This window comes from Meriones unguiculatus, chromosome 1 (genome assembly GCF_030254825.1).
Source record: "Meriones unguiculatus strain TT.TT164.6M chromosome 1, Bangor_MerUng_6.1, whole genome shotgun sequence".
In the NCBI taxonomy this organism is placed as follows: domain Eukaryota; kingdom Metazoa; phylum Chordata; class Mammalia; order Rodentia; family Muridae; genus Meriones; species Meriones unguiculatus.
This window is the reverse complement of record NC_083349.1, coordinates 27,555,213-27,572,116: the sequence shown is the minus strand read 5'-3', so window position 1 is coordinate 27,572,116 and position 16,904 is coordinate 27,555,213. Positions and strand designations below refer to the sequence as shown.

The 16,904-nt window shown below is 46.8% G+C and overlaps 2 protein-coding genes, 1 long non-coding RNA gene and 1 other non-coding gene across 7 annotated transcripts; 2 read left to right on the top strand and 2 right to left on the bottom strand.

Annotated features, from left to right (window-relative positions):
- Positions 1-107: 107 nt before the first annotated feature.
- On the bottom strand, positions 108-5,416 carry Ints5 (integrator complex subunit 5). Its single transcript, XM_021651877.2, has 2 exons — positions 5,255-5,416; positions 108-3,244 (listed from the first exon to the last, which is right to left on the bottom strand). The coding sequence occupies exons 1-2, from the start codon at positions 5,332-5,334 to the stop codon at positions 265-267; spliced, it is 3,060 nt and encodes a 1,019-aa protein (XP_021507552.2). The 5' UTR covers positions 5,335-5,416; the 3' UTR covers positions 108-264.
- A 2,572-nt stretch (positions 5,417-7,988) lies between these two features.
- On the bottom strand, positions 7,989-16,659 carry Lbhd1 (LBH domain containing 1). 4 transcript variants are annotated; one of them, XM_021651878.2, is made up of 6 exons: positions 16,208-16,659; positions 12,559-12,959; positions 10,767-10,991; positions 9,300-9,424; positions 8,407-8,504; positions 7,989-8,319 (listed from the first exon to the last, which is right to left on the bottom strand). In XM_021651878.2, exons 2-6 carry the CDS (start codon positions 12,947-12,949, stop codon positions 8,289-8,291), a joined length of 870 nt encoding a protein of 289 aa, XP_021507553.1. In that variant the 5' UTR covers positions 12,950-12,959; positions 16,208-16,659; the 3' UTR covers positions 7,989-8,288. The 4 variants fall into 4 exon arrangements, with proteins under 4 accessions (XP_021507553.1, XP_021507554.1, XP_060242163.1 ...); XM_021651879.2 differs by lacking the exon at positions 16,208-16,659 and having other exon boundaries at positions 12,559-12,721; positions 12,800-15,485; XM_060386180.1 differs by lacking the exon at positions 16,208-16,659 and having other exon boundaries at positions 12,559-15,486.
- LOC132654973 (uncharacterized) lies at positions 9,654-10,163 on the top strand. Its single transcript, XR_009592577.1, has 2 exons — positions 9,654-9,790; positions 10,084-10,163. It is a non-coding gene; the product is annotated as an uncharacterized LOC132654973 (long non-coding RNA).
- Positions 9,857-10,005, top strand: LOC132651457 (small nucleolar RNA SNORA57). Its single transcript, XR_009589110.1, has one exon. It is a non-coding gene; the product is annotated as a small nucleolar RNA SNORA57 (small nucleolar RNA).
- Positions 16,660-16,904: the final 245 nt, after the last annotated feature.

Here is a 16,904-nt window from a genome sequence, read left to right as displayed (position 1 = left end):
ACCATTGGCCGAGCACATTCTAAATTATGAATGGGGCGTGGCTTAACATCCCCGCCTCAGCGTTTTCAGATTTTGGCAGCTTTCCGAGTCAGATAGAAACACTGGACTGTTTGTCTCAACTCGGGAAATTTTATTTAGAAAAAATGGTGAGGTTTGAAAAAAGTGACACCACTCATTACGTACGGATTTAGAAGCTTCCACCCTTCTGTAGCACCTTAGTCTCCTCTCTCTGTTCAACCTCCCAAGACTTCTGGAGAGTAAAGGTCAAGTCCCCTGCCGGAGCAGAGTGGATGGTGAAGGTGCCTGAAAACGACCAGAGAAGAGCCCCAGGCGATCGATGTTGCGGTGGAGAACACTATGCAGCACAGCCAGATGGGGTCCTCCTTCACCTCCACCTTCCCTGGAAAAGTCCCGGATGAAGCGGCCACGCTCAGGCTGGAAGATGAACTTCTGGGGCAAAGGCCCATGCTCCCGAAGAAAACCCCAGACACTAAGCAGCAATAGACGCACTTCAAAAGGTGCCAGTTGGCTAAATACCTCGTGCATATTACCCAGGGCTGGTGGCAAGAGGCTTCCCTCAGCCATGACAGCCACCAGAATGCAGGATGCCTCCAGGTGCCAGGGGGAGTGAGTTGTATCAGGATGTCGAGAAGCTTCCCAATGGCTCAAGAGGGCAGCCAGCAGCCCCCGCAACAGCACGGAGCAGTAGCACAGGGCTGGGGGAGCAGCTGCTACCAGCTTCAAAAGCTCAAACAACAGGGGTTGTTCCCGGAAGCGTCGACCAATGCGGAGATCCCGCTCCACAGTGGCTCGTGCATGATCCTCTGGGGGCCAGGCCAGCTCAGCACCAGCTGCATCAGGGCACACGCTCTCCACTAAGGTCACTGCAACTGCTTTGGCTGCCTCTGGGCTCAGTGTGGGAGCCCCCCAGCAACCGTCACGCTCACTGCTCCCAGGTGGGCTGCAGCAGTGCACTAGGAGGCTAAGGAGGCTCTGGGTGTTATAGATCACTTCCTGATAGTTTCGAGATTGAACAAGTTTAGGTGGCTTTAGGCCACGGCCGATGACTCCAGCGTGGAAAACTGACCAGATCCCTCCAGGACCTGGCACAGCTGCAGTATGCCTCCGGTTAATGTCCAACAAAGAAGCAGAAGCCAAAGGGGTTGAGACAACAGAGAGAGCCTCATTGTCCCCATCCATTTCCCCTCCAAACAGTTCTGTGTTGCCCCGATGTAAGGCTCCCTCAACTAGCAGCTGCAGAACAGCCTTGAGCCCAGCTGGGGATGTCTGAGAAAGGCGGCTAAGAAGCTGGGAAGCTGAGGCTACACCAGGAGGACCATGCAGCCTTAGAGAAGCAAAGAAGCGGTGTACCCCAGCTCTCACTAGTCCCAAAAGTTGGGAAGGGGAAAGAGCTTCCGAAGGAAAGGGACATATTGCCAAGAGGGAGGCAGCAGCTTCTGCAACTTCCTCCTCTGGATGTAGCAGGAGAGGAGCCAGATCAGACAGGTGGGCTGAGGCAGACTCCCCAAACCGGGCCCCTAAGGTTGAAGGGCCTTCACCACCCTGCTGTTCCCAACCCACTAACAAGGCCAAATTACGAAGAAACCGAGCTGTGAAGGGAGGCTGTAAAGTCCCTGCATGCACTCTAGCCAGGCAGCTTCGAAAGGCCAGGGGAAGAAGGCCAGAGAGACTAACCACTAGCCCTGCGTATAGCTGGGTTGCCAAACTCAGCTCTTCAGGACTTCGGGCTCTGCTCAGTAGATGGCCCAAGGCCTCAGGTCCACAGCTAGGTCGAGTATAGACAGACAGTAGGCCCAGTAGCTGGTGCTGCCAGAGGAAACGCTTCCGTTCCAGCCGTAATGTCTCTCCACACAGCTCTCCAACATGGTTTCTTAATGCATCAAGAAAGGGCACTGGACGAGGAGGTGGGGGTGGGCCCAGCACCCCTTCTCCAGGAGACCCTCCCCGATGATGAACCAGTTTTTGTAGATGTAGCAAAAGCAGCTGGATCAGCCGGTCACAGGCCTCTCTTACAGTGTCTGGCACAGCCAGGCCCTGGGTAGTAATGACTGAAGCAGGCATAGCTGTGTCCACTAAGAACTGCAGCAGGCGGTAGGCACCAGTCCCAGAGGCCTGGCTCACCAGATGCACAGCCAGATTTAGCATGTTGTCCAGCTCCTCTCGGGGGAACCCCTGCAGGTGTTGTTGTAGCTGGCTTAGCACTGCTGGGGGCTTGAGGCAGTCCACAAGTTCTCCAGAGACTGTGCCTAGCAAAGCTGGTGACATGACTGCCAGCTGCAACAGGAAGGGAACTGTGGCCTGAAGAGAAGGCTCCCCATTTCTGTTCCCAGTACCCCCTGCTAAGCTATCATGAAACATACGCAACAGTTCCCGCCGAATGCTGTCTCCATGGCGAGAAGCCAGATGCCCTAGGATACCTACAACTGAGGCAATCTTGGGTACCCTTTTTTCCCCGGGGATGGCAGGAGATCCAGGGAAGGGGTCTGTAGAGGGGGTTTGAGAAGAGTTTCCACCACAAGCACCAGCTCCTCCTCCAGCCCCACTGTGGACACAGAAGTCCTTAAGGCCACAGGAGAGGACTCGGGAGATGATGGTGCCAGGAAAAGAGGAGCCAATATGGGCCACAACCCAGTCAAAGTGTGGGGAATGCTGAACAGAAGTGTCCAGCAAGGCATCCACACATGCATCTGGGCAGCTACCAATGAGAGCTGACAGGCACTGCACATAGATGTCCATTAATGTGCGGGTGGCCCTACAGCCCATCCACAGCTGCAGCAGTTCATTGAGAGAGCCAGTGGCATGGGGAACACGCTGATGCTGACCTGAATATGTGCTGCTCAGCTGTCCCATAAGGTCAATGGACCATGCACTAATCACAGGTGCCCAGGCCTTTGGGTTGGCCCGGATAAACTCACACAGCACCTGCTGCACTTCATGCACCACATCCTCTAAGCCAGGTCCACCAGTGGGGACATGGGAGGGTGGAGGCGGACGGAGGTGAGGTGGACCAGCCACAGGACTTTCCTCTAGAGCAGCTAGGTGGGCCCGGACACTTTCATCAAAAACACCTCTCAAGTGGTCCAGCACAGCAGCCCGAGCAGGTGGCAAAGAACGGAGCAGGAGAAGACCACATCGAGCATGTTCACGAGCTGAGAGCTGGTGACCCAGAATAGGGTCTACACCCGTCAGAAAAGCCTTGATTTCTTGGGACAGCTCCTGAGCACTATAAGGAAGCAAAAGAAGAGACTCAGAACACTGGGGGATGTTAGGCAAGCTATATTCTTTCCATGAGCTTTCTTTTTATGTATAATAGGGTAAAACATCCCTCATAAGAATTTATGAATGGGAGATGAGGGAGGGGACTACAATCAGAATGTAAAGTGAATAAAGAGAGAATAGTACAGAAATAATAAATCCTTATTTTTCTGAAAAAAAATTGAAGGTTCAGAAGCATACCTACTTCTCGTTCACCTTAGTCGTTCAGTAAATGCTGTTTCTTTTCAGCAACACCAATCACATCAACATTATTTTATCTTTCAAATACCCACTATCTTTTTTTCTTTTTCAGTACTAGATATCAAACACAGGGCTTTAGGCATGCTAGGCACTAAGCTACATTCCCAGCACCACTTTTAAGTATTTTAATAGTATTTTTTCAGTTCTGACAACAATATGATTAGACTATTATGATCCCATTTTACAGATTAAGAAATCAGGTTGAGGGGGCTGGAGACATGGCTCAGAGGTTAAGAGCACTGCCTGCTCTTCCAGAGGTCCTGAGTTCAATTCCCAGCAACCACATGGTGGCTCACAGCCTTCTATAATAAGCTCTAATGTCTTTCTGACATGCAGGTGTATATGCAGATAGAACATTGTATACATAATAAATAAATAAAATATTTAAAAAAAATCAGATTGAATGGTCCAAAAAGGCAGGAAACATTTCTACACCCTTAAAACACGGAATCCCATTCTATTGAGGCGCTGGTACAAGGTAAGTATTCAATGAAAATTTGTTGAACTAAATATATTCTGAGATTCCACACCTGTTTTAATATTTTCCCAGCCCCCTCTACAGCACAAGCACCCTAGAATCTCTCAATAGACTGAAAATTGTAAGCCCTTAAAGTTCTCCCTCCCAAAAGTGTGCCTGCCTTTTTCATATTGTACAAGAATTCAGTTCGGCCAGGCCCAGGAATGGTGGTGCACACCTTTAATCCCAGCACTCAGGGAGGCAGAGGCAGAAGATTGCTGTGAATTCAGACCAGCCAAGGCTACATAGAGAAACCCTGTCTCAAAAAACCAAAAAGTATTCCACCAGAATTGGTACAGGCTTTTAATGCCAAAAAAACAGATCTGAGTTCAAGGCCAACATACTATTTACATAATGAGTTCCAGGATAGCTATATCTCTCCATAGGGAGACCCTGTCTCAGAAAAATAAAAAAGAAAGAAAGAAAAGCCGGGCAGTGGTGGCATACACCTTTAATCCCAGCACTTGGGAGGCATAGGTAGGCAGATCTCTGAGTTTGAGATCAGCCTGGTCTACAGACGGCCAAAAATACACAGAGAAACCCTATCTCGGAAAAACAGAGTCCTAGCCATGAACTAACTGAATTGACCACCTTCAATGTACCGAGAATCGAGGGGAAATCCCAGGGCACAGATGAATAAGCCTTTCAATTCTTCCCCTCCCCAACTACATAAGGTCTGCCTTAGAGGTTCAGAAGGCAATGTTGAGGAAGTACAACCCCTTTCCTTACTGACTTTTCTGTCAAAGACAACAGCGTTCTCTGGGCTGATAAGGTTCTGTGCCATCCCTCTGGTTCAAAATCAAAAGGGCACCTCAAAACGAGGAAGGTGTGCAAAGGAAAGACTGGCACAAATATTGAGACTTCGAGCCTTGGTTCCCAAGACACTCTCGATGTAGTGAGAGCCTCCTCAGAGTACTAGAGGCAGAGAGGCTGGGTTCTCAAGAGTCCTGATGTCCCCAACTGCTGGCAAAGCAAGGCCGGCGAAGAAGACATTGAGATCTCGAGAAGCAAGGGCAGGGCAGGGCAGGCAGTGCAGCCCAGAGTTTTTAGTGAGGCGGTCCCTGAGTTCCGGGAGGACGCGACCAGAATCTCTGAGAACCCTGACGCGGGTTCTCAAGGTAGGATCCGGCTTTCTGTGGAGAAGGCTGGGCACCCGCGCGGAGCCGCGCGAAGAGGGGGGGTACGAGGGGCTCTGACTACCTGAGAGGCGCGGGACCGTGGGTGGCGGGGGCAGGCCCGGGTGGCCCAGGGGCCCCGGGAGGGTCGCACAACGCGGACATCCCGGAGCCCTACCCGGAGCCTGAGGCGGGAGCGGCGAAGCACAGGCGACGCATGCGCGCTGACTGGAAACGCGACAGAAACCAGCGACCCCGCCTCTCAGGAAAATCAGTCCGGCCAAGTACGAAGCCCTAGTACTTTGGTTCCGGGTCGCATCGGTCACAGCGCTAACTTGCTTGCCATCCTCACAAACTTCTCCCCCACCTCAACCCCCAAGGTCCTTATCCACACATGAAAGCTACCTGGGACTTTCATTTACAATGCGATCTAATTATTTTTCCTAACAGTCTTAAACGTGTAACTCATGAGCTTTTAAGAAACAAGCATAGATCTGACCTTTCTGACTCACATCTTTAATCCCAGCACTGGAGGCCAACCTGATCTGCAAACCAAGATCCAGACCAGACAGGGTTACATGATGAAACTCTGACCTCCAGGGCAGAACAGACAGGCTAAGGACTGTCCCAAAAAAACAAAACAAACAAACAATACACATTGATTCACCAAACTGGACTTAGGCGGGATCATTATTGTGCTTGTCAGTATGGGATAAACAGGCATTTCTCTGTCTTGCCAGGATGTCATGATATATTTATATTCCAAGGGTATGGTTATATGGTTAATGAACTGAATATGAATGTAAGAAACATCTGGTAAATGTTATACATTATTAAGATTTGTGTTTATTTATTTATTTATATCTTTATTTTGTCTCCCCCCCTTCTTTCCTTTCCTTTCTTTCTCTCTGAGGCAGGGTTTCTTTGTATAGCCCTAGTTGCCCTGAACTAACTCTGTAGACCAGGCTGGCCTTGAACTCAGAGATCTGCCTGGCTCTGCCTCCACTTCCCAGTGCTGGAAGTAACGGACTACACCAGCAAGGCCCAGCTTATTTTTAATCATTTAAAAATTTTAAAATATGAGCATGCCTGAGTGTGTATACATGCACATGAATGCAGGTGCCCTCAGAGCTTAGAAGAGGGCATCAGACACCTAGAGCTGGAGTTACAGGTGGTTGGGAGCTACATGACATTTATATAAAAGTTGTCTGGAGGTGGAGAGATGACTCAGTGGTTAAGAGCACTTGCTGCTCTTGCAGAGGACTGGGGTTCAATTCCCAGCATACACATGGCAGCTAGTTCACAACTGTCTGTAATTCCAATGTCAGAGGATCTGATGCCCTATTCTGGTCTCTGTGGACATACAGTGCATATACATCCATGCAGGCAAAATATTTATACCCATAAAGTAAACATAAAAAGAAAAAAAAAAATAAAAGTTTAAGGCCAGTGGTGCCACACCCCTTTAATCCCAGCACTACGGAGACAGAGACAGAGGCAGACAGTTTCAGGCCAGCCTGGTCTACAGAGGAAATTCCACAACCAATGCTCAAAAGAAAAAAAAAAAATTCTGTCGGGCTGGAGAGATAGATCAGTGATTAAGAACACTTGGTACTCTTTCAGGAAGCATAAGTTCCATTTCTAGGACCTATATGGCAGCTTACAACTATGTATAACTCCAGTTCCAGGGAATCCAACAGCCTTTTCTGGCCTTTGCAGACACCAAGTATGCACAATGCAGGCAAGTGGATACACACACTCATGTAAGCAAAAGACTCAAAACAAGGCTGTCATCAGGCACAGTGGTACATACCTGTAGTTGTAGTCAGGGCAGAGGCAGGTGGATCTCTGGTGTGGGGAGGGTAAAGTTGTCTATTACTGATATTTAGTTGAAAAGAAATGGAAAATTAAAGGAATGCTGCAGACCCATGTCTAATTTATTTTTAAATGTTTTGTTTTTACATTTACAGTGTGTATGGGGGTACATGCTTGCCACAAGTGTGGAGGCTAGAGGACAACTCTGGAGAGTCAGCTCTCCTTCCATGATTAGGGTCACAGGTTTGGAACTCAGCTTGTTGGGCTTCTGTCAAGCACCGCTACCCTCTACCATCAGCCTCCCTCTATCCATTTAGATGTTTGCAATGGTAAAAGTTAGGAAACAGGGCTGGCAAGTCTCACACTCATAATCCTAGCATTGTGGAGGCTGATGCAGAAGAATCAAATGTTCAAACCAAGTTTGGGCCATATAAGGAAGACCTTGTCTTCAAAAACACACTGAAGTCCTCAGAACTGGATTCTCACAGCATAAGTGCTGGTAGGAAAGTGCAGGTGCTCAGGATGTAGATGGCACAATGGTTGCCTAGAATGCATGATGCCCTGGGTTTGAATCCCAGAAACACCTCCATCACCACCACCACCAAAAAAAAAAAAAAAAAGAGTGTCCTTAATATAATCCTAGATCACACAAGCAGAGTGTCAGGACTGATATCAAGATCATTACCTCCCACCTGCCATTTTTATAATCTATATTTTTCAGAAATGCAAAGGTGGGAGTGTCACTGTCTAGAAAGATGATATTATGAAGCCCTGGCTGTCTTGGAACTCAATGTGTAGACCAAGCAGGCCTGGAAGAGAGATCTGCCTGACTCTGCCTCCCAAGTACTGAGATTAAAGGCATGTGCCACCATGCCCTTCACTACACCTGGCTTCTTATTGCCTTTGCTCAAGCACACAATGTATCCTGCCTCTGAAATGTCCCTACCCACACTCAAAGGCCTTTTTATATGGTCCATCCCCATTCTTGCACTTAATCACACATATTAGTTAAAGCGCTAGAGCTTTATTACAAAAGGAGTTGACTACTAGAGAGGGCCCTCTCCAGTCTTTCTGTGTCCTCCCCATATATACCTCCAGGGGAGGTCAGAGGGCCATTATAGAAGAGGTGTCTGGGAGAATAAAATATGGTAACATTTTTTCCAAAGTCCTCCAAATGCTCCTGGCTGCTGTTGAGAATCTTCTGGTAGGAGAGGTAGGAACTTTAACTCTCATCTCCAAGGTCCTCCATATCTACATCCTGGGGCGTTTTCATCTTCTTTTGTCGTCGTTTGTGCTGTGGCTCACTAGTCCTGGTTGACTTGGAGGGGGCTTCCACTGAACAAAGAGAAAGAAAAAAAGCATTAAAGAACCCAGGTAAAATCCAGACTTCCTTTCATGGAACCTCTGTGCCCCAGACTTTACCTTCCATGGCTGCTTTTTCTTTCTGGGCAAGGCGGATCTGCTGAAGGAGTTTCCTGCGCTTCTTCCCAGATAGTGTGATGTTGGCACGTGCACTGGACCTGAGGGACAGGTAGGGACAATAATATCTAGGTTAATCTGTATAAATCTAAGCCAAAAAAGTGATCCCAGCTAAGAAAAAGGTATTTGTCTTTTGGGGTTTGTGTGTTTGAGAAAAGGCCTCACTTTGTACGTAGCCCAGGCTGGCCCACAGGCAACCTTTTTGTTTCAGCTTCCTGGGCAATGGGATTAAAGGCAGAAAGCATCATGCCCAGTTTTATAGTCTCTGGATTCAAATTACAGAATGGGCTCTAATACCCTCAATGAACTCTTGATACTGAAGACTTTTTAAAAGTTCACTTGAGGTTTGGAGAGCTGGCTCAGAGGATAAGAACACTCGCTGTTCTTTCAAAGGTCCTGAGTTTAATTCCCAGCAACCACATGGTGGCTCATAAGCATCTATAGTAAGATCTGGTGTACCGGCAGAATGTTGTATAAATAGTAAATAAAACTTTTTAAAAAAGTTCACTTGATTTCAAGATGTACCTCAATAGTATTAAGTCAAGAACTTAATTGTATGCACTTATATGTGCACTTTTATTTCAAAAACCTAAGCTAATGATGATAACCATTTGTGGGGTAGCAGGGTTGACAACCTTCCTTGGTTTCGTAGTGGAATCCACACCTGAAAAACCCCGAGAGCGACGCTATTGTGAGAAGTTGGTGTTTTGGGAACACAACTGTCAACTAGTTTCTACATAAACACGAGAAAAGAGAGAAAAGCGGAGAGATTTGGGCGGCTCTGAGGCTTGGAAGGAGGGAGTAGGAATGACCAATCGGAGGGAGCTAGTACTCACGCCCGCTTCTTGAGGTGGTGCCTCGTAGTCAGCCCTGCGTCTATCACGGCTCCGACCACCTGGCGCTTTCGTCGCCGATCCCTGCTCAGCACCCTCCGGCGCTTGAATAACTTCTTCTTCAGCTCCTGCGAGAGAAAAAGACGCGCATCAGAGTAAGGTTGTGCACGCCCACCCGGATCTTCCACAACCGAGGATCCCAGTCCCCCACTGATCCTGTCTCGGGAGAGGGCAACGCCGGGAAGTGTGGGGAAACAAAGGCACAGGTGCCGCAGTCACCGTCCGGGGTCGATTGATCTTTCCTCCCGGAGGTCCCATAGCCGCTCTAGAAGACTCGCTCCCGGTACCGCACTTCCGCTCCACTCGCAGGTTCCGCCATGCGCAAAAGGCCCCACCCGCTGGCGGCCACAGACCAATCGCGTGCCGGAGGCGGGTTCTAGGCCTATATAAAGGAGTTCCGCGCTCCTGCGTGTCTTTCGAAAGGTGGCTTTCGCGTAAGTTGTGGGGCTTGTGTGCGTGGGCGTTGGGGGCTGGTGTGGTCTAGGCCTGACCGTGTAGACCCTCCATTTCTTGGCGGGGACCGGGCGTGCGGTCCCGCTCCCCGTTATGTGCGGAGGTAGAAAGAAAGGGTTCCGGCCCTCTCGGCGTCATGTCTTCGGTGCCTGCGGCGTCCTGTTCGCAGGTTCTATCCTCAATCGCCGGGACACCGCTCTGGGTGGAGAAATGCAGCCGAGTGCGGCAGTCCTCGTTATGAAAGACTCAAAACGCTTTTTTATTTTCATTTCAGGTCTGTGCATGACGGCCCCGAATAGTAGTTACGTTGCCTTTGCTATTTCTGGTTGAACCAATAAAGTCTGAACACTAAGAGCCTTGGGTACGCTTCCTTTTTTCCGCGACTCGAAATTGGCAGATCTTTAGGACTTCAGTCACTAAGGATTTCTAGTCGGTCTTATGGGTACTTTTGATGGTTAGCTAATGCACCAAAATGTCGACCCGGGGCTGGGGAGCACAAACGGATGCCCAGAATCTGAGAGCCCTAGCATCTGCTAGAATACTGTTGGGAAGGGTGGTTTGCCTGAGGATCCCAGGATCGCTGATGACCCCGATCTTCAACTGTTCTGCTTGGAATAAAAATCTAAAGTCTACACTGTGAGTAGTCAGGCCTTGACAGGCTTTCTCTGTAGCCTTGTGAACTAAGCTGCCCTCCATCTCCCCAGTGCAGGGATTAAAGCCACCACCACACCCAGTGGAGTCCAGCTTTGTTAATAACAGTGGGGCTTTGCCATAGTAGTGTGATTACTTAGTAGTTGAGGATGGAGAGGTGTGCAATTTGTGCACACACAAGGGTGTGTTGGGGTGAGAGACAGGCATTAGGGCTCGATCCAACTGTAGCACTGAATTGTGTGGCCTAGAAAGTAGACAAAGGGATTTTGAAAACAGTAACGAAGGTGAAAGGAGAAAAATACTTACCACCAAAGGTACTGGGGGGTGGGAAATGGGAATATTCCACAATTCCAGTTCTGTAGATGCAGGACCCTGTTGGGTCCCAAAGAGGACAGGGGTTGAGAGTTTCCTGATCCTCTGTGGCCTCAGGAATCCAGGAGGCATCTTCCTCATCCTGTTCATGCCCCCAGCCAAGTCCAGGATTAAAAGTCCTTAGAGGAGATGTGGTGTCCTGTGGGATCCAGGCCCAACCTGGGAAAGGGTTGCCCCATGAATGTCAAATATTCTTGATAAAAACCCATCTTATTTAAGCTTTATATATATATAATACAACATAACTGTTCTATGCATGCCTGCAGCATGGAGAGATGAGAAGAAATCTGATTGCCACAAGTGGAGTTACAGATTATAAACTGCCACATCAGTGCTGGGAAACAACCAGCTCCTCTGAAAAAGCAGCAACTGATAGAACTGCTGAGCCTCATTTTTCTGTGCCTTTTTTGTTTTTAGAGACAGGGTTTCTTGGTGTAGCCTTGACTGTCCTGGACTCACTTTGTAGTCAAGGCTGGCCTTGAACTCAGATCCTCCAGCTTCTGCTTCTACCACCCAGCTACAAACACATTTTAAGAAAAAAAAAAAAAAAAAAAACTTAAGGCCAGGTAGTGTTGCACACCATTAATCCCAGCACTTAGGAGGCAGAGGACAGACAGGTCTACACAGAGAAACCCTGTCTTTAAAAACCTTAAATAAATAAACAAAAGCTTTAAGGTCCTGGGTTTAATCCTCAACAGTACAAGGGAAAACAAAAAGCAGAAAGAGTAAGGTAAGGGCAGTGGTTGCCCAACCTGGCCACCTGAGTTTAGTCCCCAGAACCCACAAGGTGGAATGAGAGAGCAGGCTCCCACAAGTTGTCCACTGACCCACATACATACACAGTGTGGTACAGGCGCACCCATATTCACAAGCAAATAAAAATACTATTTTCAGTTTCTTGAGACATGTCCTTGCTATGTAGGCCAGGCTGCCCTGGGACTCAAGAGAAATCTGCCTGCCTCTGTCTCTCTAGTCCTTGGATTAAAGGTGTGTGCTACCACATCGAACTATGCTTTAAAAAATAAAGATGGTTTCTCTGTATGGTCCTGGTTGTCCCGAAATTTACTCTAGACCAGGTTGGCCTCCAACTCAGAGACTGCTTCATTGGTGCTGAGATTAAAGTGTGTGACACCACAACCTGGCTCTCTAAACCACACAAAGTGCAGAGCCTGGAACTAAGGCTTGTAATAACCTCAGATACTCAAAAGGCTTGAAGCAAAAGGATTATCATGTGTTCAAGGCCAGCCTGGGTGACACAGTAAGCTGCTAGTCAGGGTGAGCCTGTCTCAAACAAATTTAAAAGAATTGGGGATATAGTGCAGCAGTCCAGTACTCTTCTAGGTTCGCTCTTCAGCGCCTAAATAAAGGAACAAGCAAACAAAAAACAGCCAGCCATGGTGCCACCAGCTTGTAATCCCACAGTTTGGGAGGCTGAAGCAGAACGCTCTTCAGTTCAAGGCCAGTTTGAATTATGTAGAGACACTTCTTTGGAAAAAAAAAAAAAAAAAACAACCTAAGCTGTCTAATACTCATCTATGGTATCAATTGCCTAGACTTCTCTTACTGTGTGTTTGTACGTGTGTGTACTGGCATTGGAACCCAGGTTTCTGTGCATGATACGTTCTTTCGCTCTAAGCCACACCATACCTGTTTCTAACAGTCCCAGACACCTACTGTGGCTCTAAAATAATTAGATGGCAATGAATGAATAAGCCACCACCCTCACCTGGCTCTTCACTTTGATCCTGGAAGAAGGCTTCTGCTTCCTCTTCTTCACCATCAGTGAGCAGCAGCAACTCCTCATGTGGCCACTGGTGGTCCTCCTGGTCCTCCTCATACCCCTCTGAGGCCTCTACCACAATAGAGGGCAGGCGGGGCTTTTGAGACACCTGCATAATTACAGCAGGGATGTTGGGCCCAATTCTAGGATGAACCAGCCCCAGGACAGAGGGAATAGTAGTACTCACCTGAGCATCCTCATGACCTTCAAGTCTGCCAATCTCTTCTCTGTTTTTTGAGAGAAGATTGGCTAACCGGGGACTTTCTGAATGCCATGAAGAATCTGGGCTATCTCCAGACCAAGGTTCGTCCTTGCTATTCCCTGGCACAAAGGCCATGATAGTGACTCTAAGAGTGCAAAATGGTTTGGTTCCAGGTCAAGTAACCCTGCCCAGTGCCCACACAGACTGTACTTTAATCTTCTTTGGAGAGGGCCCCTTAATCACTGCTGAGGAAAGGAAGATGACATGCTGAGAGATTATGGGCCTTCCCTGGGAGGGGAGAAGCCAAAGAGGAGAGACAGGAGCTTTATTCTGTTTACCCTGAGACACTGGATGGCAATCAAGGTAGGAGACAAGGGCACATGGATTAAAGCCCTATAAATAAAGAGCTGTGATGATGGATTTTCTAACTCCTTGTTTACTGGTTTTCTCAAGTGTTTTTTGTTTGTTTTTGTTTTTTAAATATATGTAACTTTTATTGGTGTTTTCCCTGCATGTATGTCTCTGTGATGATGTCAGAAGTGCTAGAACTAGAGCTACAGAGCTGCCATGTGGGTGCTAGGAATTGAACCCAGATCTTCTGGAAAAGCAGCCAGTGCTCTCAAACACTGACCATTCCCTGGCTTGTTTATTTGTGTGCTATTTAATAAATACTTATGTGGCTTTTGCTCTTTGTCAGAAACTCATATATTACTTTAAATTTATTTATTTCATGGCTACGGGTATTTTGCCCCCATGTACGTCTTCTGCCAGGGAGGCCAGAAGAGGACATCATATCTCTTAGGACAAGAGTCACAGATGGTTGTGAGGCACTATGTGGGTGCTGAAATGCAAACCAGGTCCTCTTGATAAGCAGCCAGTGTATTTTAAAATTTTTTTTGAAACAGGGTTTCTCTGTGTATCCTTGACTGTTCTTGACTCTCTTTGTAGACTAGGCTGGCCTCAAACTCTTAGAGATCTGCCTGCCTCTGGCTCCCTGAGTGCTGGAAATCACAGCCGTGCACCAATGTGCCAGGCTGTGCAGCCAGTGAGCTTAACCAATCTCTTCATAGCATGCAAAGAATTCTTTGTTTGTTTGGTGCTTTTCTTTTCTTTTTCCTATCTTTCTTTCATTCTTTCCTTCCTTCCTTCCTTCCTTCTTTCTTTTTGTTAGTTTTGAAGACAGGGTTTCATTAGGTACCACTGGCTATCCTGTAACTCACTCTGTACTCTGGCTTGACCTCAGAGATTTCCCTGCCTCTGCTTCCCAAGTGCTGGGATTAAAGGTGTGTACCACTACCACCATGCATATCAGCTGGACTCTTTAAAATATTCTATGTATCAACAAGGTGTTGGTGCACCTTCAATCACAGCACTAGGGAGGCAGAGTTTGAGTTTGAGGCCAGCCTGGTTTACAGAATGAGTCGCCGAACAGCTAGGACTACATAGAGAAACCCAATCTCTAAAGACAAAACAAACAAACTACAGATATACTCAACCATCATTAAACTACAAGACATTTATTGTTACAAATGACATTTTTAGACCCATGAGATGGGTCAGCAGGTAGATGAAATTTCATGGAAGTGAAGCCTGAAGACTGGACTTTCATCTCTATAACTTACATAATATAAGGAGATAAGTTTTATTTTTCTTAAAAAGAATTTTTTTTTTTGAGACAGGGTTTCTCCATAAAACTCTGGCTGTCGTGGAAATCTCTCTGTAGACCAGGCTGGCCTCAAACTCAAAGCAATCTGCCTGCCTCTGCCTCTCAAGTACTGGGATTAAAGGTATGTGCCACCAACACCTGGCTAAAGTCATATTTTTCCAATATAGCAACCAAGACACAAAGAACAATTTTCTTTGAATGACACATCTAGAGAAATTTCCTTCTCCTAAGTATAATTTGGCAGTATTTAAATAATATTCTTTATAATATATTATTTATAGTATTTAATATTATTTCCCATAATATTATGGTATACCACAGCTTTTGTAATTTAAAAACAAAACAAGATCCTCCAATGCAAAGTATACTATCAGAAGAAAAAGCAACACTTAAAAAAAGAAACAAACGGGCTGAAGAGATGGCTCAGCGGGTTAAGTGCACTGTCTGCTTTTTCAGAGGTCCTGAGTTCAATTCCCAGCAACCACATGGTGGCTCACAACCATCTATAGCCTCTACTGTCCTCTTCACACGAAAATAGAGCATTCATATACATAAAATAAATAAACAAAATCTTAAAAACAAACAAAGCCAACCATGATAGCACATGCCTTTAGTCCCAGCTCTCAGGAGGCAGAGGCAGAAATAGCTCTGAGTTCAAGGCCAATCTGGTCTACATAGCAAGTTCCCAGCCAGCCAGTTACATAGTAAAACCCAGGGTTACATGGTAAGACTCTTTCTACATTTAAAAAAATTAGAAAGCCAATTAGACTGGAGCTGTCCTTCAGTGGTAGAGTGACAAAAGTTCTGACATCCATCTGTGGGATTGAGGAGGAAAATATAATTTTGTGGGAAAGGTAGTACAGGCCTGTAACCACAGGTACTATAGAGATGAAGGGGGCAAATCAGGAATCAAGGATTGTTTAGATTACAGAGCATGCTCAAAAAACAGTGCAGACAATTAAGACCCTGAATAATAATAATAATAATGATAATGATAATGCCAGGAATGCTAGCACATACCTTTAATTCCAGCACTCAAGAAGCACAGGTAGGCAAAACTCTGGGACTTCAAGGCTAGGCTGGTCTACACAGAACAATCCAGGCCAGTCAGCACTACAAAGTGAAACTCTACAAGCCCTTTCTCAAACAAACAAACAAACAAACAAAAAACAAAACTAAAACTAACTGAAGAAAAACAAAACAAACACAGAGGAACCAGCCAGTGGGTTATGGTGGCCCACCCCTTTAATCCCAGCACTCAGGAGGCAGAGGCAGGCATATCTCTGTGAGTTCTAGGCCAACTTTGTCTAAAATCTAGTCTACAAAGAGAGTCCCAGTGGTAGTGTAGTCCGCCAAGAAGGCGGTTCATAAAGTGCTGGTAATGGTTGTGGTGCCAGGCACGGGTGCTGGCATGGGCTCCAAGCCAAGATTATGCAGAGTAACCCTGTCTTAAAAAACCGAAAACAAACAAGCCCTAACAGAGGAACCAAGCTTGCTTGACATTCTGGATTCAATACTCAATACTGGAGAGAAAAAAAAAAAACAAAAATCTAGTCCCTGTCCTGTACACTTGGCTTTGAATTGTTTGCCCTAACCCCTAGGTGCTTTGTTTGAAACAAGGTTTTTCAAGGAAGCCTTGATTGACCTCCAAATCAGACTATTCCAGATTGACCTCCTTTACGTACTGAGATTTCAGGTGTTGGCCATTCCATTACATGCGTACTTACATTACTAGATTGAACAGTCCGCTACTTATCTGAAACTTCCAGGGACTGAAAAGTGGCAGTGTCTTTTCGTTACGTTTCTTTTTCGGAACAGGGTTTCTCTGCGTAGTCCTGGGTGTCCCGGAACTTATTCTGTAGACCAGGCTGGCCTTCACGTCAGGTATCTGCCTGGCTGTGCTTCCCAAGTGCTGGGCTTAAAGGTACCTCCCACCTCCCTCAAAAAAGCGAAACAAAACAAAACTGGCAATTCTAATGTGCATAGCAACCATGTAGTTTTTCATGGCAATGGTTCTTAGCAGTTTTGATTTGTTTTTTGTTTGTTTGTTTTTTTTTTTTTTTAATGTACATGGATATTTTACTTGCACATTTTATGAGGGTGTTGGATCCCCTGAAACTTGAGTTGCAGACAGTTGCAGAGCTGCCTTTTGAATGCTGGGAATTGAACCAGGGTTCTTTGGAGGTGCAGCCAATGCTCTTAACTTCTGAGCCATCTCTCCAGCCCCAGTAATTTTTTTGTTTTCAAGACATGGTTTCTCAGTGTAGTTTTCCTGTTCTGGACTCGCTTTGTAGACTAGGCTGGCCTCGAACTCCCATAGATCCGCCTGCTTCTGCCTCCCCGAGTGCTGGGATTACAGGCGTGGGCCACCGCGCTCCGCTCCAACCAATGTTTTGTTGTCGTTTGTTTTAAGTTTCATTATTT